Source organism: Octodon degus, unplaced genomic scaffold (assembly GCF_000260255.1).
Source record: "Octodon degus isolate 3935 unplaced genomic scaffold, OctDeg1.0 scaffold00168, whole genome shotgun sequence".
Lineage (NCBI taxonomy): Eukaryota > Metazoa > Chordata > Mammalia > Rodentia > Octodontidae > Octodon > Octodon degus.
In genome coordinates this window covers 4,744,276-4,771,633 of record NW_004524744.1, presented here as the reverse complement: position 1 = coordinate 4,771,633, position 27,358 = coordinate 4,744,276, and the positions used below count along the sequence as shown (strand labels likewise).

The following is a 27,358-nucleotide window of genomic DNA, read 5'->3' as shown; positions in this document are numbered from 1 at the left end:
ATAGTAGAGACAGATGCTATAGTGCTTTCTGTCCTAGCTACTGTGAAGGAAAAGGGAAGACACCTTAGTTTGGGTAGTGCCGTTTTTGATAAAGTTAGCCAAGACAGTCTCATTGCTTACTGATGTACTTGTTTCCACTACTCCTAGGTTACCTTACATGGATGTGTGAGCACTGGCAGCCATAAGAGTGTATTTTTTTTCAGTGTCTTTAATTTATAACTCATAGAGATGGGGAAACTACCATAAGTTCAGTTTTTTAAATAAGTGCTTTATTTGATATTCACTAGGAAATTAAATGTATCATTAGATCATATACCATATAATAATTCATCATATCCAAAATATGCGTTTTAAGATATACCACTATAATATTTACCCTTAAGAAAATCAGTGCTCATAATTTCACTCCAACTCATAATTCATTCACTGATTGCAGCAAGTTTAATGGAAAAATGCACATTTTTACATGCTATGAAATAAAAATATTTTCATGTTTAACTGATTGGGTGATATGGCATTGAGAACACTTCCTCTGGCCCATATTTTTGACCAACTTATCATAGGTTAGTTTCTTGACTGTTTACCTTCTCAATTTCTCTGATCAGTTCATTAATATGTTGCGTCCTTATTAATTAATGATTTTGCTTTGATCAGGATAGAGCTACTTTTCTCTGTCACAGAGCTCAAAAAGAGACTGCATACACCACTGTAATCAGTGATCCTTGTGTTTCCAGTTCAGTTTTCTCTGCATTCCTTGTGTACATAGTATCTACTGGCACACGTTTTGGATCTGTTTTTCTTTCCTATAATTTTGAAAAAGGGTTGAGTTTAAGTTATGATGTTACCAAGAGGTGCAGTCTTCAGAAAGTTTAAATGAGGGTTCTGCTTTTGTATACAGTAGTTGATTCTCAAGTAAAAATGGGTGTTTAATTTCTAATCGCAGTAAAAGCTGACTTTTTTGTCTACAGTGATGATGTGAGGTCTGCTAACATAATTGCTGAAGAGAATGATGTCGCCTGCCTGGTTATCGATCGAGAGTGAGTATCTTGATGTTGTTGGGGAAGATGGGCTGTCACGGCCTTTGAGAACTTGGCCTTCTGTTGCTCCGAGGGCTGGTCCGCTTGCTCCTTCATCACCACTTGGACTCTCTAGTCAATCCTCAGTTGCCAGGACATCCTGTTAAAGTTCATGAGGAGGAACTGAGCCTTCTGATCTGAATCTGTGGCAGTGGTAGATGCTGGCAGGCTAAATATTTTGTGTACAGAGTTTGTACATAAATACTGCCAATAGATTGATTTAAATTTGACAACTTTCAGAGAAATATACTTATTAATGCTCTTCTGGGTTTCCCCCATGCAATAAAGTGAGCAGTTGCATCATTTATTTGTTGGAGAAAATTATTTGCTTCAGAAAATGAAGAAAATGCCCTTAGCACTCAAAAAATGTTTTGACCAAATGCTCTCTAAATGTATAATATATTCATTAGTTATTTATATTTTTAGAGAAGACTTAACATTTGTAAATGATGTATGTCAACACCGATGCCCAAAAATCTTATTTTATAGCATAAGTCTCATTTTCTGTTTTTTACTTACTTCAAATCTTATTTTAACCTGGCCTGTTTTAGCTCTCATTAATCACTTATTTATTTAATTTTTTATGTATTTGGTACAGAATCTACAGGGTCTACGGGGTCTCACTACGTAGATCAGACTTGTAGTGAATCACTAATTTATTGATTATGAGATACAATAAAGGAAACTCAAATGTACTAAAGCTAAGCTATTGTCTAAGAAATACATGGTATAAGTGGTCAAGTAAGCAAGGCACACTCATGAAATAGAAAAAATAGTAAGGTTGCAAAGAAGTGTCACGGTGGTGTGTCCTGGACAGCTAATTAAGTGTATCATTTACTGAACATAGACTCACAGAGATGTAGAGCTGGGGAGAACTGGAGAGCATTAAAGTCCTCTTATCACAGAAAATTTAAGCTCCTGAAAAATAGAGGTCGTGGCATCATGAACTTCTACCAACAAGTTCGACAGTTCCCAGTTGCTGTCTCAACTATACCCCCTCACCACTCCATGCCATCTTCTGACTGACTTTTCAATGAACTTACAAGTCTGAAATAATTTCATGCATATATTTTTATAGTTTCTCTGAAAGCCATGCATCATTTATAAACCTGGCCACAATAATACTAACATATATGAAAAATTCACAATAATTCCTACTATCACTTAGAGCTGTTTTAATTCTCTCCTATAGGAGTAAGAAAAGCAAGTCCTTAAGAAGTTAAATTGTCCTGGGGGACAATATCTTGGTCATAGATATGTGATCGAGTAGGGTCTATTGCCCAGGTTTATTAATTCAGTTTTGCGTGACTTCATATGTGTTTGGCGGCTTCTAACCACTGCTCAGAAATCGCTGTGCAGACAAATACTCAGGGTTGATTTTGTTTTTCAAGTGTGCAAATGGGGCTTAAAGAGTCAATAGGAATTTTTAAGTAAAGGGAATATATGAAATCCCTCTACCTGAAGTAAAACTGGAAAGAAAAGGCATAAAACTAGGAATGTGCAAAACATGGTCAGATAAAGGGAATTTTTGTATAGCAATTCTCAAATGGGATCTATATCTATATCTATATCTATATCTATATCTATATCTATATCTATATCTATATCTCTATCTATATCTATATCTATCTATATCTATATCAGAATAACAGGTTGACATTTTTCATAGATTTATTCTGCAGGGGTAGGTTTGTCTGAGTTAATGTACATCCCGGCTTTCCTGGAACTGTTAGGAAGCATATTTATCCTTGTCATCTCCAAAAAACATTCCAGACTGCATGATAAATGGCATGATCATCTAAGCTACGACTTAAACTAGACAAGATTAAAATCCTGAAAAATGTTGCCGTGGCATGCTGCATACCCTGATTGCACCATTATTGTCACTCTAGTTGTGCTGTTTAGCATCTGTCTTCCTCCTCTCCTCATAAGCTTTGAGAATGGAGAGACATGTGGCTCGCGCACCGCTGCTTGGGGCGAGCACCCACATGTGGGAAGGGACTTCCTGACGGTGGCTCAGCAGAGGCTGCTGTCCTTGCAGTGTAGTGTGGGGACTGCAGAGCTGCAGGCTCTTAGCTCCTCTTTCCTAGCTTATGATTTTAGCAAGTGCTTAACACATTCACAGTGGGGCATAATGTGCATCCCTTGCTGCCTAGAGGCTGTGATTTGGATTCCAATGTCTGTTGCTAACTAGCTGACCACTGGGATGGTTCAGACTGTCCAGTGGGCCAGTCATGCATGTACCACTGGTTGTTTAAATGGGTAGAAGTGTCTTTAAAATGACTGTGCTGTAAGAAGGAAAGCTAGAGTTATATTTCTTTAGGTTTTTTTCTTTTCTTTTTTGTTTTTTTTTGAAACAGGGTCTCACTACATATCTCAATCTTGAACTTGCTTTGTAGCCAAGGCTGGTCTTAGACTTAGGGTAATCTTATTGCCTCAGCTTCCCTGTGCTAGGATTACTGGTGTGCATTACCAAGCCTTGCTAGTATTTTCTATTTTTTGAAAAATTTGATAGAATATGTGTCATAATATTGTTGTAAAGGTTCTAAGCAAGCAGTAAGTGGTTGTCATTGGTGACAAATCCGTCCTTGTTAGATTGTTTGTACAAGTCTCAAAGGAGCTGATTAGTTACCCTTGGGGCTCTAGCAGCTGAATGAACACAGGCTGTTTTAAAGTTGCAGCTGGAATGTTGTAGCTATTGCAATTTGGCTTTAAGATTAGTTGTCATGCAGTACTTAGGGATCTGTGATACGAGTGTCACTTACATTAAAAAATAAGATTGTTGACAACAATGCTTCAGTTAGCTTAGTAGCAAGCAGAGCAATGGTGAAGGATGGAATAAATACAACAAAAAGTGCAAGTAATATTTCCTTTCTATTTGAAAATTTCAGCTCTTATGGAGCTTAGAATTTCCCTGAAAATGTTTTATGTGTCACTACTGTACAGACAACACAGGTCTGTCCAGAGGAGAGAACAAGAAAGAGTACAGAGCACAATCCAAAGGCTCTGCCTTCTGTGCAATACATGCAGAATAATGCAGAGATGGGTAGGCTGTCAGGCACGGGGGTGTAGAGGCAGAGACTTGGGAAGGTGCATTAGCCAGGTGGCACTGGCTTACTATCTTTGGGTATTTTTGAGGTAAATTCTGATTCTTTTCATTTGACTATGTCCCAGGTGCTTAAACATGGCGCCCAAATAGTTACAGCATGGTCTATACTTTCAAGAACATTATTTTTCAGTAAGGAAGAGAAGCACACTGAAGCACAGATCAAGGAAGGTTGTTAGAAGAACGTATGGGGAAGTACAATCAAAGTAATTATCTTTTCACTGGGGAGGAATGGTATTCATTTTTCTCCTGGGCCGTGGAGTGTGTAGAAATTCTCAGGCAATGGACTGGGATGGGAGATTAGATTAGATCAGGCGCACAGCAGCTCCATGATCTATGATGAGTGAGTGAGGGTGATGGAAAATATTGACTGTGGCTCCAAAAGAACTCCTATGTTAAGGATAAAAAATGGATTTAATTACAAAAGAATGTGAAATGTGGGGAGCGCTCAGAGAGAAAGAGGAAATAAATTTCATCTTTGATCTTCGAGATAAATAGTTTAATTTAATTAAGCAATGTCAGAAGAATCTATAACCGCTCAAACCTGTTGATTCAGTGGGCAGATCGTGTGTACTCTTTCCACTGTCCTTAACACAGAACAAGTAATTATTGGTAAGCCAGAACTGCGAGCCAGATGATTGCAGACGAGGTTTTCTTACTAATAGTTTCCTTTGCCTTTCCTCAAATGTTCAACGATAGGGCTTTCAGTAATGACATATTACAGCAACTTTTATTGTCCATAAGTTATTGAGAAACAATGTACAAACCCATTAGCAACCATATGGGTAGTGACTTATGAGTTTAAGAAGAATGTCAGGTTGCCTTAGTGCTTATCAATGTAGAACATCTTATTTAATTTAATTTTATTTTATTTAGAACATTCAATCAAACTGTTGGGACATTTGAAGAGCTCCAAAAATACCTTGAGGGGTATGTGGCAAACCTGAACCGCGATGATGAAAAAAGACATGCGAAGTAAGTGGGAGAATAATTTTCCACACAGATTTGACTTAGTGCAGCAGATCAAGGAGGATCTACAGGGCTATGATTGCCTGTAGAAACTTGTAACAGTTTTTCACAAAAAGACACTACTTAACACCACAACACAGATTATTAAGATTATAAGTAGCAAATTTAGTTTGGGTGATAAACAGGAATCTTAGGGAGAAAACATTGGTAACTTAGCCTAAAAGTGCATTAATACTTGAGTAGAGTAGGCTGATGAAGAGAATTTTTCAAAATGTGAGGGAGCTAGCACCTAGGGACAGGTGTATATGTGCATGTGTGCGTGAGTGCGTGAGTGCGTGAGTGCGTGTGTGCGTGTGTGCGTGTGTGTGTGTGTGTGTGTGTAGAGCTGTACTTTAACATAAAATCTATTTTAAGGGAAAATCATTGGCTAAAATTTTCGGTGTAGTGTTTCACTCTTCAGCTTGTACAGCATGTGGTAGTGGGGATCGAACTCGGTCCTTGAGTTTGCCCGGCAGGTGCTTAGACTGCTGAGCTATCTCTGAAGCCCCTATTTGGTAAAAGTTTTAATTTGTATCTTTATCTTTTATACACCTTGGGGTTGCCCTCAGGGCCTTGCACTGCTAGGCAAGTGCTCTACACTGAGCTACACTCCTGGCCCTTAAAGTATTTTTGAGTGAGGGCGTAAACACATGTTCACCAGATAGTGCTATCAAAGCTGCATCATCAAAATTTCTAGAAGAGTAACATTTGAGTTGGTGCATCTGACCAGTACCTATTACATTTTTTTTTTGCAAAGAATGCATTTGCAATTTATGCCAAATGCCTTTCCCACTCACAGCTTACAAATATACAACTCAGAGAAGTATGCCTTAATTAAAAGAGAAAAGCAGATATTTCTAAACAGTACATTAACATAAAATAAGAAATATGCTTTTTATGTTTTATACAGCAGTTAATCTGGGTAAGTTATGGACAACTCCAAAACTAAATAAAAGTAGCAAATGCTGGCAGAGGTTCCCAGTGTGGTCCTTCTGGTTTGTGCTGTGATGGAAATGACTCTGCTTACTTTCCATCGCCTCCCTTTCTAAAGGTGTATATTAGATAATGCACTGAGATATATTTTAATTTACTTTTGACTATTTTCTGTGGTGTGTATGGTATATTCCGCTGTTTTTCTCACCAGATGTGCCTGCATCTGGCCCTATAGTATCAAAGTTGATACAGCTGTTGAGGCAACTCTAGCCAGTGTGGCAGGCAGAAGTAAGATCCCCGAGAATGGAGAATCTGAAAGCAGTGGCCCCTGTGAGAGTACCACCCTGGGCGTGTGTGTAACACTTCCCTTCTCTTGTGCAGGCGGTCCATGTCTAACTGGAAGCTGTCCAAAGCCGTCTCTCTGGAGATGATTCAGCTGAAGGAGAAGGTCGCCAGATTTTCCTCCTCATCCCCCTTCCAGAACCTTGAGATTATCGCAACACTGGGCGTTGGTGGGTTCGGAAGAGTTGAGCTTGTAAGGGGTTTACGTTTCAAGCATCTGAGAGAAGCCTTTTGACTTTATTTTTTTTTTTTTTTTGGTTTGTTTTATGTTCCAGCTGATCTTGGAGGAATATGTGAATTATTATTGCTATCCTAAATATTATTTTGATCTGAAATCAAGAAAGTAAACTTTTCAATGTGTATAGTGTAGGAGCAGGTCTGCCCTAGTAAGTAACTTGTTAGAAGTGGCTGATAGTTCAAACTTCTTACATAAGTCCTTTGGTACATTTATTTTCTTAGTCATAATTCTCAGAACATGTAGCAAGCGAGCATTTACAAAGGCTACATGAAGGAAAACAAACTTATATTTATGATAATCAAAATGTGTATATGTAGATGTACATGCTAACAACAAGTAACTTTCTATACACTAAAGAACAGAAGAATATTTCAGCAGAAATTGTCTAGAAACTGAATGCTGAATATTATGGTTACAGTCCTTAAATGTCTCCACTACCACGTCTGTGTTTGGCTTTCATCATCTTATTTTTGGATTGCTCAAAATTTTCCATCTGAAAAGAAGGGGAAAACATGATGCAGAAAACCACTTGAAGAGCAGCCTTTTGCAGCCCTGAACACAGCAGCTGGAAACTTCCAGGCTGATTTCTGTCAGAGCTTCCACATCACCACCTGTCTGTGCTTAATAATCAGGAAAAGCAGCAGTCAGATCAAGTATTTTGAGAAAACTATGCAAGGGAAATCTGTAACCCTATTGGGTGCAGATGGCTCAGAGCCCTTGGCAATTAACAAGCCTTTCTTTGCCTACCAGATTTTTAACAATTCAGTGTGCACTGACCTCTAGGAGTGCTGCGATGCCTCTGTCTGCTGATGGCCCCAGGCATGAGCAGAGCTGCTGTGCTGCTGGAGACCCTGATAGTACACTCCACATCTAGCCATCTCTGATGGGTGTGGGAAAATGGTTTCTTAACAGGTCAATGAATACTTGCAATTTTCTTATGCTATATGGAAAGATAAGGGCATTGTCCATTTACAGTGGCTTTTTACCAAAGATCATAGCAAAAAAAAAAAAAATTCTGAATTAGCAGTGCTTTATCTGTTATTCAATGACAACAGTGATTGAAGCAGTAATTCTACCAGTGGTTTAAACCTCCATGCACAGTGCACCTATTTTGGTTCCTGTGCCTGGAGGTCTAAGCCTACCACAACAAAACATTTATTTTTAAATCTTAGCTTTCTTTTCTAGGAAACTTTTGATTTCACCTCTAGACTAGTATTGTTTGATAGACAGTGCACACTCATGTCCTAAATCTATGCTATGTGCTTGGGTAGTCATAACGGGTTGTGGCTACTGGGTGTGGGAAATGTAGCCAGGACAACTGGGGACAGAATGTTGAATTTTAATTAATTTAAAATTTGCTGGACATGGTGCTCGATGCCTGCAATCTCAATATTAAGGGACTATGAAGCAAAAGTATTAGCACGTTTGAGCCTACTCTGAGAAAGGTAGCAAGCTTTTGTCACCATAAGAGAAATCAATCAAAATTTAAATGACTCTGAGTTTAATCCACAGCATCACAATAACTAAGTAAATACATAAATGACCGACCAACCAAACAAACTTCAGTGATTGGTAGCTATCCTACTGAATAATGCAGATGCAGAACTTGATTTAATACGTTTTGCTTTGAAAAACCAAAAAGGTGAATATTAAGTTATCATAAGTAGTCCCAGCATTTTTCATGTTGCACCAGCAAATCTGAAGAAACATCTAATGATTAAGTTTCTAGCCAGAACTTTTTCTTGTCTCAGTCAGAAACCCCTTAGATCCACATATCTGAGCTGCCTTGGAAATTATGATTTAAGGAAAATTTGTGCACATACATGGAACTCAGTTTTAGGGGGTGACGAGATCAAAAATTTACATACTATTTAAATGTAAAACAACTTTAACGGTAATTAACTAATGTTTTAAGTAGATATTGCAGCTCTTCCCTAGTAAATTCATTTTGAGTATCCTGCTGCTTCTTACATAGGTTAAGGTAAAAAATGAGAATGTTGCTTTTGCCATGAAATGCATAAGGAAGAAGCACATAGTGGACACCAAACAACAGGAGCACATCTACTCGGAGAAGAGGATCCTGGAGGAGCTGTGCTCTCCGTTCATTGTGAAGTAAGTGAGCTTTTTGCCCCAAAAGACTGGAGCTGCATGCTTGTCCTTTGGATGTTCCTGGGCAGAGGGGAGGCTTCTTCTGAATTCTCTAGGAAGATCTGAGCCTAGAGCTCCCCGTTGTTTCTCATCTTGAGTAACCCCTACAAATGTGTATGTGTGTGTGTGTGTGTGTGTGTGTGTGTGTGTGTAAAATTGCAGAATTATTTGAAGTGATTATTTTATCCAAACCTAATGTAGGCTTTGGGAGTAATCCAAATCCACAAGAAGCCTCTCAGAGGCTGTGCTGCTGTTGAACTTGTGCAGGAAGTAGCCCTTGGATTGAGGTTGGCTGCAAGAGAAGACATACCTTGATCCTAGCAATGCTTAGGAACCAAAGGAACTAATAAATATTCTTTTTTTCTGTAGTTGTACCCAGAATTTGGAGGAAAACCACAAAGATTATTCTAAGCCAAAGCTCTCTTTATTTTTGAGTTTGTGGGTTAGTATTGTAAGCTAGTATATAAAGCCCCATGATGTGATTTCTTGCTAACATGCAGTGTCTCTATAATAAAAGGAATTTTTACTTTATGATCCAATGCCTTGAAAGAACCTCTTACCTACTCCTATCCTTAGACATATTTTTCTTTCAGGGTACAAAATGAAGCCTGAGCTCAGTTACTGCTGGCAGTAGTCATCCAACAATCTTTACTTTAATGATGGTCCCAGAATGCCTTTTTTGAATTAATATTCATTAATGAACTATGACGAGCAGCTTTAGGCTATGGATTAGGTTGTATTCATATTTGCATTTCTGTCTCTTTGTAAAGCGACATATTCATAGGGAAATAATAATAATAAATATTAGTGGCAGCATTTATTAGACAGAGATGTTGATATGCATCAGAGAGGTACATACAGAGAGGGAGCGGGGAAAATCATCAGATTTATTCCACTGGTCTAGTAGGTGGATCAAAGGAATATACTTTCAATAAATACCTATCTTCAATTTATACATAATGTGCAATCAAATGAATATGTATGTTCAATGAGTAAGCTGAGATGCATGATATTAAGTGTCTGATATGAAATTTGAGACTGGGCCATGTGGTTCTGGGGCCCACTCCAAACTGTGTTCCTAGAACTGCTTCTCCCTGTGCAGATCTGGCTGTTCTCCAGTCAGCTTGAGCCTATGTATGGTACTAAGGAGTAAACTGCGCCCAGTGTTGACTATGAGCTCCTGCCCAGACCCCACCCCAGGACTCAGTCTCCCATTCTCTAGCTTCTGATAGTGTTGCCAGCTAAGGGTTGTTGCTCCCCCCTCTGGCACTGTGCCTGAGTCAGCAGAGACATCCTCCCACCTCACCCCTCCAGGGACACTCTTATCGAGGCAGCAGAACAACTTGAGGATGAGGCTTCTGGTGAAGCAACTCAGATCCTAGCTCAGCTGTCTTTCTACCCTGCCCATTTCTGTTCTCTGATGTTGTTTGCAAGTGCATCCCCACTAGACTTACTGCTTAAAATCTGTCTTAGGGGACCCCAGTACCAGGTAACTAGTCAGGGGACATAAGGCATGAGTCTGAGTAACTACTGTGGAAGGCAACTCATGTGGAGGTCTGTGGCTCATGGAGGGGATGAGGAGCCATATTCAGCAGGTAGGTGGGAGAATGGGCTACTTTGTTAAGAAGGTAGCCTTGAAGAATGGATAAATCTGTTACAGCGAATCTCAGGTGAAGAAGTTCAGTTTGTGGGAAATGGGAGGGCAGCCTCAGGAAGGGGATGCATGTAAGCAGACACAAGGCTGTTGGAAAGAGGACAGGACTTTTGGCGAGAAGCCCAGTTCAATTATAGTACATGTGTATGGCGATGAGGACCGTCATGCTAAGTGATGTTCTTAAGCGAATGTCAAAAGATTTTTGAAACTGTATGCCAAATAATAACCATGTTTTTAACCTGTCTTTGCAGATTGTATCGGACTTTCAAGGATAATAAGTATGTCTACATGCTTCTGGAAGCCTGCTTAGGTGGGGAGTTGTGGAGCATACTAAGGGACAGGTAATGAAGAGGAGCTAGAAGCAGCTGCTTTGGTCTCCCCACAGCTCGTGTAGAGGAAGTTGTATTTATGGTCAAAGAGCATGAAGGAAATTATTTTAATAAATATGCTATCTCTTGATAAAATATAGTAGTAATAGTGATATTTTATGAGCTCACATTATACTTGTGGCAAATGTATCCTATAAAGTAGTCTTCATTGTCCTTATTTTAGAGATTAAAGAATCCCATGTTTGCAAACATTATATTATTCAGGGTCACATGGCTAGTACTAGGCAGAATCACTGTATAAACTCAAACTCTAAATTGTAAGGAAAAGGGATGTCTTGTGGATTGGTGGCCCAAGATTTTTACAAAGGCTTAGTTTTACCAAAGGGGTGGTTTCCACACAAACAAAACCACAGATATGCACCATGTACCACTTCTGTAAGAGACTTCATAGTAGACTGCATGGGGGTTTTCTACAGTGTATATATTTTTTGTATCCACCAGACTGACAATGTAAACATTTTTTCTAACAAGTTGAGCATTTATTTGGTGAAAACTATATGATTTAAAATTTTTCCACTAATATAAAAACTAAGACAAAGACATTGGTAATTTGTAATCAAATGGCACAAGAGTGCTATAGATAGCAAGATTAGAAGAGAGAGAGAGAGAAATAGTGATAGAGTTTGAACTCAACTGAAAAAGTTGAAAAAAAATGAGAAAGGCAGTGAGGCAGGCAAGGACAACCCAGGAAAGTCGCCATAGGATGAGTTCTCTCTGTGGGTGTTGAACAGGGGACATTGCAAAGAGAATAAGGGGGACAGCAGTGGAAATGGGAAGGCAGGTTGGCACTGGATGGTGGTATTACTACTAGCCATCTTTGACATAGTCCCTGGGACAGTACTTCAGCTCTGGGTATATGTGACAGTCACATGGGAAGCTTTAAAGAGTAACAGTGCTGGTTCCTAAGGCCAGAGGAGAAAATATTTTTAATACTTCTCAAGCAATTCAAAGATGTTCTCCCTGTTGAGAGTCACTGAGCCAGGCAGGAAAGGAGCACTGAGCTTCTGAGCAGAAGGTGGAAATGCTGAGCGAAGAGCATATGATCAGATGGGTTGGAATGGGCCGAGCTGGAAAGGTGAGCAGGCGTGCGATGCTGAGGAAGCAGCAGCCTCTTCTATCTTTGCTTGGCTAAGCAAATGTATTTAGAAGATCTAAGCCTATATTAAAAAGGGAGTTCCCACTGCCTGTTAAGCACCTGATTAGTGTTGATAATAACCCTATAAATAAGTAGCAATTCACACCTAGTATCTAGTTTACAGGCATAGATCCTAAGGATTACAGTAGCTACGTAACTCATCCAAGAGTACAGTGAGTGGAATAAGGAGGAATCTCAGCCAGTTTTGCTCCCTTAAAGGCTATGCCCTTCAGTTTTATCACAGGACAAATCACCCCTACAATTTAAACACTCAGTGTGTAAAGCTATGCATGCTAGCTCAGGGCACCTTTAATAAAAGATCAAAGGGCACAAAAAGGAAAGAGATATGGCCCCCCTCTTTGCTGGCTGCTGCCACAGACCATACAAGCAGAAACTAAAAAATGATCTCATGAGCCATGATTTTGTCAAGTGACAGCTACAGAGGTCTGGTTCAAGCTTACTACTGAAATAGCTGCAATTTCTTCAGTTTGCTTTAGATGTCTTTAGAAAGGCTTTGTTTTATTATTTTCCTATTTTATTGCTCAAATGTGACCAATAAGTATTTGGATGTCAACATTTTAATTTTAGTGAAATAATTCTGGTTCACATCAAGTTATCCCCTGAATTCCTTTATAATCAGAAAACAACCTGGTTCACTGGTGGCATAAAACAATTTCAGTCTTGATCCTCTGCAAACCATTTACATTGCATAAATGTATTAGTAGGACAGGTGATACCTACCACAGCACCAAAGATGTGCACCCAAGATATTAAGAGGGAAACTGATTTCATTACAGAGGCAGCTTTGATGAACCCACCTCCAAATTTTGTGTTGCTTGTGTGACAGAAGCATTTGATTACCTGCACCGACTAGGTATTATCTACAGAGACCTGAAGCCAGAAAACTTAATTCTAGATGCTGAGGGCTACCTCAAATTGGTAAGATAAGTTCACTCACTTTCAGTATTGTATGAGAAATTTTCAAAATAAGCTTGTGTAATAGTTTTTTTCTTAAAACTATTTTCTTCTTAATTTTGGTATAGTTCTTTTCACTCTTGGAAGTATGGCTTTTGAAAATGCCATAGCTCATATTGGGAACAATAACATGGGGATATTCACTTGGCATAGGAATGGAATGAGTCCACCACAGCCGTGACTCCTACTAAAGATTCACATAACAAAATGCCTCTAAAATTGGATTTTAAAGGAGATTGTGTAATTTAACTTGATTTTAATTGATTGCTACTACATATGGGAGTGGCTCTAAGGAAGAAGGAAGGAATATAGTCTGACTCCTGCCCCAAGACATCCAGTGTCCATATATGAAGAGGAGATAAACTAAGCATGTAACCATGGAGTTGTTTAGAAAATGTTCCAGGTGATTCTCAGGAGTAACCACAGTTTACTACAGGCTTTCTGAGGACAAAGATTTTTTCTTATTTTCTTTCTTTGTGATCCATTAATGCCTCACAAGAATTCTTTTGTGTGTCATGCTAAAGCAAAAATGGCTACAAGTCACATGACTTGAGAAACTAACGTTTATCAATCTAGATGGTCATAAGTAAAGAGAAACCGTGGCGCTACACAGTGCTTTGGGAGGGGATCTACAGGATGGGGAAGCAAGGCCAAGTCTTCTTGGATCTGTTTTCATAGTCTTTCAGGAACATTAACTTTCTCTGAGCTTAACTTATACAATATTACAAGTTTCCTACCTCAGAACTTTCACACAAGGAAATATTACAATTGTTTAATAAGCAGTTACTATGTGTAAAGTTATTATACTAATCTTTTATCTACTTAGCAATCTACAAGATAGATTTTCACAGGCACATGCCCTCCTTGCAAAATATAGCCATAGGAATTAAATTTCTTCTGTGCAAATTCTGAAAGACCTCTCCCTACCGTGGAGTAAAATAAAAGCCCTTTCATGTGAAATCTGGCAAACTTCCAAGAAACGTTTTGATTCATTCAAGCTTCATTTTATCTATGAAAGACAGCTTTGAAAACTGGTGAGGTACGAACACAAGGCCACAATCATTCCTTATTCATAGTTCCTTCATTTGCTATGCTTCCTATGGCTCTTTAGGGAACCCTTTTGGCGTATTCTACAAGTAAAACCATCATGGGCGATAAAGGACATCTATTGGCTTCTGCCTCTCTTTGGTCTCACACTATTTTCTTGAAAAATTCCAATAGTATAGTCAGTATTTCTGGGCATAGAGATCAGTGATGCTTCTGTTAGCCATTGTTATCTGTCCTGCTAATTTGCTTGTCAGAGAGCTCACTGAAGAGAAGGGACTAAATCTTGTAGAAATTAAAAAGCGAACACTTAATATTTCTATTTCTAATTATATATTAACTTAGACATCTTAAAAGCCTCTTACTACCAGAAGCCTAAAAATCCTAGATGAGACAAATGAAGCAGTATTACAGAGGCGTTGCTGACTTCCTAAGCCAGCATAGAAGGCTCTCTGGGCTGGAACCGAGCCTGAGCAGGAGTGCACGGTGGAGATCAGCCCTGCAGCAGCCAGCTTGTGTGCACCAGCAACCCCAGGCAGTGCAGAGGTCTGATTTCCATAGTTCTGTCCTCTTGGAACAGGACCAATCTTTGGACCTGGGAAGTGTGGGAAAGTTAATGCAGAGAACATTGTATAGAGCCAGGAATCACAGAGATCAAACTCTCAGAGAAAAAGAAAACAAAAAACAAATATCAAATTTATAAAGGCAGAGTAGATGCAAAGAAACATGCCTTTCTCATTATTGGCTCTTGGGTGAAGAACAAAAAGGTTGCCTCGAAGAATTCTTGGCCTCAGGCTGGTCTCAGTGAGGACTGGGGACCCTGTCTTCAAGTACGGGAAATGCAAGCGAGAATTTAAATGAAAATGGATCCATGTTGGTAACATGTCCAAGTTCCTATGAGCCAAAGAACATTGCCTGTGGATGAATATACTGTTGACTCAAGACCAAATTACTTTTGGAGCTGAAGGTCCTGGGGATAGAAGCTCTCATTAAAAAACAACAGCAAAAATAAATAAATAAATAAATAAGCAACAACAAAATAAGTTTTGAAGGAAGAAGTTGCCATGAGCATTAATCATCAGAAACAAAAATAAGTAAATAGGTAAATAAGTAAATAAATAGGAAGCAGGTAGGTGAAGCACCCCCAATGCAGGTAATCAGATATGGAGTGTACCAAAATGCATTGAATGCATTTTAAAATAAGAACATGATGAAAATGAGTAAAGAGAGGCTCTCAAAAAGAGCTAGCAGATTTTGAGGAAAGAACTCACAAAAATCTATTTTAAAAATATGATTAATTAAAATTAAATAGCCTATAGAAGTTTTCATTAATAGTGGACTAGTTTGTATTGGGCTATCCTCTTGAGATTGATGAAAATACCTGTGTGAGTAAACATTCAAGCCTTGAAATGTGGACACAATGCAAGGTGAGATCCACATTTCAGTTTAGTTTTATGTGTTGGCACAGGGTCTCATTTCTCACTACACAGCTGGGTCTCCTAGTCATCCTCCTGTCTCAGCCTCCCCAGTGCTGACATGGGCACCACACCTGGACTCAGTCTCTTGTTCCGTAAGCCTGGGGGTGGGGCCGGTGTGGGGTGCAGGACCTGGGCACTTGCCTAAGCAGGTGCTTTGTCTGCTGAGCTATCTCGCCGGTCCTGAGATCCACATTTGAACTGCCGTTTTCCAGCTACTCACCTGGGGACACTTCTCAGCATATGAGGAACAGGACAAAACTTTCTAGATAATGTCACACCTGCTGGTGAGACCCTGAGCATTTTCCCATTGGACTGTGAACAGGGCCAGAATATCTCATCGTAAATTCTATGTAACATTTTGTCAGAGGTCCCAGCAACAGCAATTGAAAGGAAACAAAAGGACAAAGATTAAAAGGAAAAGTGGCTTCTTTACATGCAGACAGGATACATTTATTTCTGTAAAAAAGTCTAAACCTACCAAAGAAGTAGTAACATGAATAAGAAAATTAAGCATGATTACAGGTACAAAATTATTAGACATTTTTTTTTTTTTTGGTGATACCAGGGATTGAACTCAAGACCTTGTGCTTGCCAAGCAGGCACATGTGCCACTGAGCTATATCCTGGCCCCTCTGTTTTTATATACTAGAAGCAACAAAAATTTATAAATGAAATAAAATGGCATTCATAGTTCCATCAAACATTATAAATATACTATTAAGATAATGCAATCATAGATCAATTGTAGAATTAATGCATGCAAATATTTAATACACCTGGATTAAAAATCACAAAAATGTCACTGAAAAAATAATTAAACGGTAGCATATACTATGTTAATGGACTGTGTAACTCAATATTTAATAAGATGTCTGATTTTTCCAAATTGATCTTAGCAGATTCAGTATCATTACAATGAAAATCTGAGTAGCCAGTTATTAGAAGTGAAAAAGTTGTGTTTTCTAAAATTTACATGGTAATCCAAAAATGTTTAGAAGAGTCAATAACCATTGCATGAAGAAGAACAAAATCAGGCAATTTGTATTTTCTGATGTCAAGACAACACAGAGCTCCAGTAGTCAGAGCAGTCAGGTAGCTTGTAGGGAGAGATAAATAATGTCTAGAAGAATTATGTCCAAAAGTAGCAGTTAGGAAAGAGCAAAACTTAATCTTTTCAAGAGGTGTTATCAAAAAACAAACAAACAAAAAACTGGATATCCAAATCAAAAAAACTTGATCCCTACCTTATGCAATATTTAAAAATTAATTCAAGAATGATCATAAATCTATAAATCATTTAGAAATATTTTTACAACTAGAGAGAGATCTCCGAGAGTACAAATGGCATCAATCTTAAAAGAAAAAAAAGATAATTCAAGCTTCATAAAATTAAAAATTTCTAACTGGCATGGTAGTGCATGTCTACAATCTCCTGTACTCGAGAGGCTGAGGTAGAAGAATTGCAAATTCAAGACCAGCCTGGGCAAATTATAAATACATTATTTCAAAAACCTATCAATCATCACTCACCCAGTTAATAGGACTGGGATGTAGCAACGTGATAAAACTCTTGTCTAGATATTCAAAGCCCTGGGTTCAATCGTCAGGGCCACATGGAAGCCCCCCTGTAAAACTGGCCTTTCTGATCCTCAAAATACACTACTTAGAAAATGAATGATCATGCCATAAGCTGGGGAGAAAATATTTGCAATTTGCATGACAAAGACTTGTATCCAGAACACAAAGAACTCCTAGAACTCAACAAAAAGAAACAAACCTTTTTAAAAAGTTATAAAATAAGTAGAAGAATGGCTCTTTATCTATATCACTAGTCATCAAGGAAATGCAAATTGAAACCACAAAGAAACAATTTCACTTCCTAGAATTACTATAGTTAAAAATGATTAGGGATGACAGGTGTTGATAAGGATGTCACCTCACATTTGTGGTGAGAAAAACAATTGTAAACTAATTTGAAGAACAGTTAGTTTTTCATGGAAACAAACATATAGTATGTGAAGAAATTCCACTTCTTAGTAATTATCCAGGAAAAGTGAAATCACACTTTCAGCAATGTCAGGCATGAATGCACATAAGATCTTTATTCCCAGTGGCCCTCAAATGGGAAATAGTGCTCACACCCATCATGAGCTGTGTCTATTACCTCACGCTACTGCACCAGCAACACCATGCTGCTCGGGGACAGAGGAGTGAGCGACTGCAGGCAGCAACCAGAGTCACTATTAAAACCTGTACTGAGTCAAAGAGACCACACATAGAAGAGAGCCTTCTGCAAGATTACCCTGCTCACAACTCTAGTGATTTGTAGGAAGCTATGTAAAGCTGGGTTGGGGACAGGTGTTTTGTGGGGAAGAAGCATAGGACAATGGTAATGGCTCTAGCTTGACTGTAAGGTGGCTGTGGTTGTATGAATGGGATCTGCTTCAGGGTCACTGGACTATACACCAGAGATCTGTGCATTTTATATCCTCTAAATTACATGTCCATTTGAAAGGTACCGTAGGAAGGTTAAATAACAAGTGGTTAAAACAAAAAGAGGGGCTGGGGAGATGGCTCAGTGGAATAAGCGCTTCCCTGGCAAGCGCAAGGGCCTGAATTCAATCCCCAGTTCCACAAAAAAAGAAAGAAAGATCCAGGGATTAGAGGGAGATGTCAATATTAACATATTAATCATTATAAATATATATATACCCATGTTTTTAGTAGCATGGAGATACAAAAAGTTGCAAAATAAGAAAGAGAAATAAGGATACTTGGACAACTTAGTGGGAAGTTCATGAGAAAATTTAATTGGAGATTCAGGCAAATATAAAGAATGGGGAGAAAGCAATACTTTATAGAAATAGTGATTAAATGAGTGTGATGGTGCTTGTTTGTAATCCCAGCCTTCTGGAGTTGATGCAGGAAGATTGTAAATTCATGCCCAGCCTAGACAGTTGAACTACTTAGGAGACTGTCTATAACACACACACACACACACACACACACACACACACACACACACACACCTCTCAAATGATGAAAGCATCCATCTTATAAAAGAACTCAGATAAATCTCAAATTATATTTTTTGAGTTCCTATTTTTGCGTAAGCTACTCCAAAATTCAATGACTTTAAATAAGATTTTTAATGAGAAAATTAAAAAAAGTTTCATAACAAACAAGAGAACAACAATACCTGATATATAGTCTATCATGATCTTAAAAGAATGGTCAAAATAATATTGAGTGAAAATCGGAGCCTAAAAGAAGATTCTTTCTTACAAGACGAAACAAAAGGAACAAAATTTTCTTTTCAGTGAACAAAAGGAACTCACAGTATAAATAAAACAAATTAGCATTTATCTTAAAATATCTTAGAAGCAACATAATAGTTTGGAGAGTTATTTAATCTTCTCTCTACTTCTTATTTATCTACTATTTTATAATATATAGGGGAGATTTCACATAAGAGAAACTATGCAATATTTAAGATTGTGCACCTGACTAATTTCCCATAATACTCTGCTCCCAAATTAAAGACACCAAAGAGTCTTTAAAGATATCACAGGGACACATGCTCACTCATGTTATCACAGCACAATTTACCACAATAGACCTTGGAAGCAGTACAGATGTCCATCAACAGATGAATTAAGATGGAGGCATTTACACACAATGGCATGCGACTCTGCTATCAAGAAAAAATAAATTTGAAGCCTTAATAGGCAAAAGGAATAGTCTTTTATTTTCTTCCAGTTTCTGTGAGTGGAAAATTTAAAAAATAGTTTAGTGAGGTGGCTTCGTGCAAGGCCAGTCAGGAAGGTGTAGGTGAGTTGCTATAACTGGGAGGCTAGCCGTCACAAATCTGAGGGGCCGGACTGAACATGACTCACTCATGGGGCAGGCAGGCTGGGGCTGGCTGCTGGCTGGAGGCTTCAGCTCTTCCCATGTGGCTGCTTCACAGGACTGCTTGAAGGTCTTCGGGACACAGCAGCTGGCTTCTGTCAGAGTGAGTCATGCAAGAATTTGAGGGAAAGTTGTTGGCTCCGAAGTCCTGCTGTCTGAATCAGAGACCAGGACTTCCGTTATCCTTGTCAGACTGGGGAGCATTGATTTATGGTGGGAGGAGACACTTCTGAGCCCAGGGGAAGTGGGTCACTGGGGCTTCTGGATGTTGTCTATCACAGCAGGCAAACTGCAGAATAAAACAATAGGAAAATCTTGAAGGTTATCAAAGAGCAAAGGCAGTTTATGTAAACTGAAAGGAATACAGTAACACAAAATAGGTCTTCAGTTGACAACTCAATCAACAATGGAAGTCAGATATAGCAGAAAATTACCTTACAAATTCCAAGAGGAAATAACTGAAATTTTTAATTAAAATCCCAGAAGAATGAAAGAAGACATTTTTAAACAAAGATGAAAGGTGTTTATTCCTATGTAGAAAAGACATATTTTAGAAGAAAACTGTTGCCTCATGAAGGAGCTAGGAAACCACCTCCTGAGGTGGCCATAGAGAAGTGGTAAATGCTTTAAATCAGTTGAAAATTGTGGCATAAAGCAATAATCATCATTGCAACCTATAGTACTAAAGCAAGAATATGCAAAATAACCAAACACCTGCAGCACACAAATTGAGTGTAGGAGGAATTGAAATGAAAATAGAAGAAGAAAATGTCACTTGTAAGGAAGGCAGCAGAAAATAAACAGGAAATGCAGAAAACAACCCAAGAGAAAGCACAGAATAAGAAAGAGAGGGTTGGAGCTCAAAGGACTAATGCTTCTGCTTAGACAGAGCACAGCGGGACAGGATTTGATGCCCAGTATGCAGTGCTGGTCCTGACAGCAGGGCACACTGAGGCAGTGTTTGAGACTGGGCATGGTGGCATGCACCTGTAATCCCAGGGCTTGGGAGGCTGAAAACAGGAGGATCACTATGAGTCTGATCCACCTAGTGAGACCCTGTAGACCCTGCCCTCAATACAGAAAGAGGAAAAGAAAAAAGAAATAGAGGGCTGAAGATATAACTCAGCAGCATAAGCAACTGCTGGGCAAATGCAAATTCCTGAGTTTGATCCCTGGTAGAGAGAGAGAGAGAGAGAGAGAGAGAGAGAGAGAGAGAGAGAGAGAGAGAGAGAGAGACAGAGAGACAGAGAGACACAGAGAGAGAGACAGACAGAGAGAGAGAGACACAGAGAGAGACAGACAGAGAGACAGGGACAGGGACAGAGGGAGATACAGGGACAGAGATAGAGACAGACACAGAGACACAGAGAGAGACAGAGAGAGAGGAGAGAGAAAGAGAGAAAGAAAGAAAATAGAAATAAATTTATCATATAAATGGATTTAACTGCCATATAAAATGACTGTCAGGTCAAGTGGAAGACCCAATTCTATTATGGACTACTGGACTATTTTGGATGATTTTGCTGAGTTTACATACCTATAATATTTAAATGACAGGACTAAACAAAAAAAGGGGATACAGATGAATGACCATTTTGTATCTGTGTATTGAAAATGGTTAGGATAGATATATAGCTACAATCTCCTAATTCAATGAATAGAGGGATTTGTTCTAATAGTGTTTGTAAATAGGATCGCATGTCTGCATCTTGTACAACAAATAACCACTAGGAAGACAGTATGCAATGTGCTAATTGTTGAAACTGTCCAACTAATTTGATTTGAAACTGTCTCACTGCTATGTGTTTCTCAATAAAATTATGGAAAAAAATATAATGACTGTCAGATTTCTAAACTGAGAGTCAGGTATATCATATTTGTAAGAGGTAGATCTAAAATATGAGGCTATAGAAAGATTGAGAGTAAAGGTGAAATAAGATATGTCTAGCATATATTAAAATAATCAAAATGAAGATTTCAACTAATATAATGGAAGAAGTATGACTAGAGATAAAGGGATTGGTCATATTATTATTAAAAGCTCATTTTACCAAGATGATACAAAAATCCCAATCTTTATTTGATACTTTTTTTTTTTGGCAGAACCAGGGATTGAACTCAGACCCTTGTGCTTGCCAAGGAAGCACTTATTCCACTGAGCCATCTCCCCAGCCCCCCAGTCTTTATTTGATATCAATTTTTTTCAATAATAAACCTCAGAACTTGGCAAAAGAGACATGTGTAAGTACACACATTAAATAAAGCTTTATCAGAAATTGATAGAACATTTAGACCAAAAATCCAATGAACCTTTGCAAGATGTGTATAACATAATTAGTGAACTTTTCCAAATATACTTGTAGAATATTGTTCACAATAGCTAGAGAATGCACAGGAACTAAATTTAATCATATACTGAGACAGTAAATAAGTGTCTTCACTGAGCAAAAATAGGAACTTGGCTGTTGGCTGAAATCCAAGCAGATTTGCCTTGGCTGAGAGATCTTGGGGGCTGCAATAGGAGAGCGAGTGGCTGGGGTGTGATGTGGCAGCACCGAAGGATTTCCTTCTGGCCGATGGACACTGTGGGCATCAGTCTCTCTACAAGGAAAGATTCTTTGTAAGAGTGCCTACAGATTCTGAGAAAGGACTTTTTATCTGTTGGGCCCAGGTGGGTTTTGTAGAGGGCCAAATCAGGCTGCAGCCCTCCATCATGGCTAGGGGAGGAAGGGGACACTGAGTCACTCCCTGCAATGACTCTGCAGGCTTAGACTGTAGGCAAGTGAAGAAATAATTCTTTTCCCATGAGAGGAAAAAAGAACCCAGAAAGAGAAAGTCGGGGAGCGACGTACATAAGGGAAAGGTCTCTGTTTTGGTAGTGTGTCTTTAGAGATCCGTAAACCAACACCTATTCCTGATCATTACAGATAGTCTACATTAAGGGACTAAGACCTCAGTGTCCCCTTCCTCCCCTAGCCATGATGGAGGGCTGCAGCCTGATTTGGCCCTCTACGAAACCCACCTGGGCCCAAGATTCCTTCATTGGTGAACATCCTGGGTGTAAAATGAAGATTAAACAGCTAGTGAGCCATGGATACTCTGCCATCCTCAACTTTCACACTCCCGTCCCTTTTCAAATCTTTCTCTACTTTCTAGGCCAGACAGATGAAGGAAACAGTGACTCGGACATTTTTCAAGTTATAATGAATGAATTAAAAAAATGAAGATTGTTTTTACAAAATGTTTAAGCAGTATATGAAGAATAAAAAGAAAAACCCACTTAGTTTCTTTCAAGGAAGAGTTTATGTAATAGCTAGCTATCGCAGGGTCACTGAGGAAACCCTAGTTGTGTAAGGCACTGCAACCCAACTGACCTTCATCGACAAACGGTCTGTGTGTTTGTAATTAGTGCATAGGAGCCGGACACCTCAGCCAAAATCCAGAGTGTTCTCCTAAATGCTTTTGTACCAAATATGGCAACAGACATTGATACTGTCAGTGATTTTTTGGTTCTTTCTGCTGACAGTCCAATGGTAGGGTGTTTCCTGCTAGAGCTAGCATATTGCTTAGCTTCCAAGAATGGATGAACATAATTTCAGTTCAAGCAGCAATTTACATGTATTAGAAAAATCTAGGCAACTTTATAGTACATACAAAATCTTCAGTGAAGTATAGATACATAATTGAATGAATAAAGGTAAAAGTTTGTACCAATGAGAAATTAACAACTTTAAGATTCTTTGATGTTGATTTTTATGCCCGTTCTTTCCAAAAACAGTTAAGGAAATTCTCATTTTATGAGACTAGACTGTGTGAACTTAATTATTCAAAGGAATCTCCTAAGAAAGGCAAACTAATGTCCAGTCCTGCTCAAGAATTATTGCTCATAAACCATAAACAGAACATTAGCATACTGATGACTGCAGTGAATATAGATTCAGAATAATTCATCATGACCAGGTTGAATATATCTCAGCAGTGTAATTAGGGCTTAACATTGAAAATTCTATCAAAGGAGTTTTTGGCTTCCTGCTTCCCCATGTAAGGAGACTGGAAGTTGCCATTCTTCTTAACAAGTAAAAAGCCGAACAGAATGAAAAATAGCAAAAATAACAATTTTTCTTGGGTTTGTAAAGTGAAAGGTGAGAACACCGGGCAAACTGATTCCCCATCCAAGATTGGAAAAAAAAATCCTAAAATACACGGGATTAAGCAAGATTTACAAATCACAGAAATAGCAACAGAAAATTTAAAATATTTTGAATTATATGAAAGTGAAGACTTAACTTCAAAATATTTGTAGAATTGCCACCAAAACAGTGCTTATAGAGAACTATAGCATTAGATGCATATTTTGAAGGGAGAAAGCTAATTCAATATAGCTTTGAATGCATATAGTATTACAAAAGAAACTAGACCTAAAATCACTCATCTATACATCTGCCTCATGAAACTAGAAAAAAGAGCAAATTTAATTCAACAGATGAGAATAAGAATTACTGGAAAAAATTAAATGAAAACAGGAAATTAACAGAGAAAATTAAATCAAATTTGATAACCTAGATGAAATGGTATAATTTCTTTAAAAACACATTCTTCTGAAAGTTACACAAAAGGAAATAAAACAACATCTATCTGTCTATCTATCTATCATCTATCATTTTGTTCAGTACTGGGAATTGAGTACAGTGAGTTACATCCCCAGCTTTATTTTCTTTAAGTCTTATTTTGAGATGGGATCTTGCTAAATTGTTCAGTATCCTGGACTGGGCTCAAACTTGTAGTCCTGGCCTATCATTCCAGAGTTCTGGGACTATGGGTATGTGAAGCCACATCAGCTCCTGAATCAGTAATTATTAAAGTTGCCAAACAGAAAGCAAAGCGGCTCATTTGGGTTCATGGATGAATTTTGTCCAACATTTAAGGAAGACTTTGTACTAATTTTCTGCAATGTCTTTCATAAGTCAAAGAAGAGGAAATACTGCTTTGCTCTTTCTACAAGACCAACCTAAGCCTAATATCAAAGGTAGACAAAGACATTACAGGAAAAGGAAACTACACAGCAAGATTTTTTATAAACATAAATCAAAAGACCATGACAAAATATTAGCACACTGACTCCAATAATATATAAAGATAATTATATACCAAAACTGAATAGGATTTATCCCAGGTCAACAGACTAAAAATCCTGCACAATCAAATCAATAAATGTAGAAAATATGTTTGATAAAACTCAAATATCTACCCATGATTTTTAAAAAGAATCTCTTTATAAATTAAGAAAAGAAAGGAACTCCCTCATCTTGGTAAAGAATGTCTACCAAAGCCTGCAATGAACATGATATTTTATGGTAAGAAATGAAGTTTTGCCCTTAAGACCGGGAAGAGGCAAGGATGTCCTTTTTCACTAGGCCTCCTGAAAATTATAGTGGAAGTTCTAATTCAACAAGAAAAGAAAATAAAATGTGTGTAGATTGGGAAGAGAAAACATTAAATTTTCTCTTTTCATAAATAGCATCATTATTTATGGAGAAAATTTGAAAAATGAGCATAAAAATCTTGAGCTAATAAGCAATTATAGTGGGGTTTCAGAATATAAGATTCACATACAAAAGCCAGTTGATTTCTTATATTTTAGCTGTACATTGGCATCCCTCAAAATGAATTTCTTGGTTTTAAATACACTCAAAATATGTGTACAATGTACATGAGGAAAACTATAAAAATCTAATGAAATACATCAAAGACACTAAATACACTGAGAGATATTTTGTACGGACTCAGTATCCTTAAGACATCAGTTCTTGGCTTCACATGTAGATGCAGTCAAAAATCCCAACATGTTATTTGTTCACTAGTGATAAACTAGTTCTAACGTTGATATGAGGAGGCATAGACAGAAAAACCAACACAATGTTGAAAAAATTTGCAGAAGTGACACTGCCTGAGAACTGCATGTCCATTAAATATATGATAGTGAGAACAGTGTGAAGCAATAGACAGATCCATCAGCAAGCAGACAGACTCACATACATGGAATTAACAATCTTTGATAAAGGAATTACTACATAAAGGAATTACTACATAAAGTCAAATGGTGCTATATGAACTACATGCCTACATGCAAAAAAAGGGAAAAAATAATATAGATTCAGACCTCACCTTTTTCATAAAAATTAACTCAAAATGGATTTCAGGTGTTAATAAAGGGTCAAATGAAACACTTGGATGAAACTCCTGGAAAATAACAGAAGATAACCTACATGACCTTGAGCATGACGGTGACTCTTTAGAAGGTAGCAAAGGCTGTGATCTAAAAGAAATAATGGGTAAAGCGGATTTCATTGAAATTAAAAACTTTCTCGGTGAAAGAGAAGCTCCAGAGAGGAGGGCAATGACAGCCTAGGAGGAAACATTGTTTAAAGAAACATCTGATAAACAACTGCTATCAAAATGTATAAACAACACTTAAAACTAAGTAACATGAAAATGAGCAATTCGATTAAATAATGGGTGAAGATATAAATGGACATCTCACCACAGAACGTTAGCAAATGGGAACTAAGCACATGAAAAGATGTACAAAATTATAAATCAAGTTTATAATTTTAAAGCTTATATGGGGAGGCAAAGACAGAAAAAACACTGTTGAAAAAAGTTAGGAGAAGTGACTCTGTCTGTCAGCAGTCATGTGTGTTGCCTTTACCCAAAGGAGTTTAAAATTTATGCTTATGCAGATGTTGCTAGCACTTTTTATTTATAATTGCTAAATCTTGGTAACAAACAATATGCCTTTTAGTCACTGAATGAATAAAGTGTGGTTAGTCAAAAAAATGGAACACTACTCAGTGCTAAAAGAAATGAATTACTGAGCAAAGAGAAAATGAGGAAGATGCCCAGTCTCATTCGCCATCTCAGCCATGCCCCAGGGGTGGGGCTGGCATGACAGGCCAGGGATCAAACCCCAGTTCCTGCTCCTTCCGAAGCAGGAGCTTTAGTCTGCTGAGCTATCTGGCCTTGTATGTTTTTGAACTCAAAATTTACTAACTTTACTTTTGAATTTAAGATTTAGAAATTCACACAATATTTGCAGTAAGAGAACATTTAGTCAGATTAAACCGATGTCCCATTCCATGTTTTGGATATAGCCCCCACTGTAAGCAAAGGACCCTGCTGAAGGACTTTTCCTTTTAACACAGGGGCTCAGAGTTTTGTGTTTCAATGGCCTGGCTCTTGTAGGCCCAAAGCTGTTTGATACTTTACAGCCAGTGTCTTGCCCTGACAGGACTTTCCCCTGCCTTTGGAGATCTGTTTTGACCAATGAAATATTCTAAGTTTTATACATGAATAACATGTATCATATTAGTTAAAATCAGTCTCAGCATCATTTTGATTAGTTGGCAACTTGAATATATTGCCGTATCTAGATGGGGAAAACAAATCTCTTCAGGACAAAAGCTAAGCTTTTAGTCATAACTAAAAGGAGTGAGTGAAGAGAAATTTATCCCAGTTATAGTTTAGTGACTGTAATTTTGGAAGAGACAGACACTCCTGCTGTGGGCCAGACCTCAAGACAAAAGAGTAAACAAGTGCAGCCACATACTTTCCTAGGGATGGGCACCAGGGATTGATATTCTAAATAAGTACCAATAACCATGAAAGAGCCAGAAAGAGTCACCAACTCATACCCAACAGGAAGAGCCCCTGTTCTGTATTCATGCCCACTTTCTAAGTGACTCACTTCCCCATTTGATCCTGGATTTAATCAATTTTGTCGGAGCAATGGTACTTGTAACCTTATTGGTTGACTATAGTTTTGTCCCACCTCATGCCTACGTAAGCAAGTTCCCCTGTTTTCCACCTTAAACCCACCTCATCACATGGTTTTACTATGTAAAAATCCTTGAAACAGAGAGCTTC

The 27,358-nt window shown here is 38.1% G+C and overlaps 1 protein-coding gene across 5 annotated transcripts in view; it reads left to right on the top strand.

Annotated features, from left to right (window-relative positions):
* Positions 1 to 27,358, top strand: part of Prkg2 (protein kinase, cGMP-dependent, type II) — a 107,258-nt gene that overhangs the window by 52,758 nt on the left and 27,142 nt on the right. For 4 of the 5 annotated variants that reach the window (XR_002818484.1, XM_023703299.1, XM_004643195.2 and 1 more), the window contains exons 9-14: positions 969 to 1,037; positions 5,059 to 5,157; positions 6,505 to 6,658; positions 8,679 to 8,815; positions 10,757 to 10,846; positions 12,827 to 12,968. Coding sequence is in view for 4 of the 5 variants with exons in the window: in XM_023703299.1 (XP_023559067.1) it covers positions 969 to 1,037; positions 5,059 to 5,157; positions 6,505 to 6,658; positions 8,679 to 8,815; positions 10,757 to 10,846; positions 12,827 to 12,968 (691 nt within the window). In the remaining variant the exon portion in view is untranslated. The remainder of the gene's footprint in view (positions 1 to 968; positions 1,038 to 5,058; positions 5,158 to 6,504; positions 6,659 to 8,678; positions 8,816 to 10,756; positions 10,847 to 12,826; positions 12,969 to 27,358) is intronic. The other variant, XM_004643196.2, reaches the window with a different exon arrangement.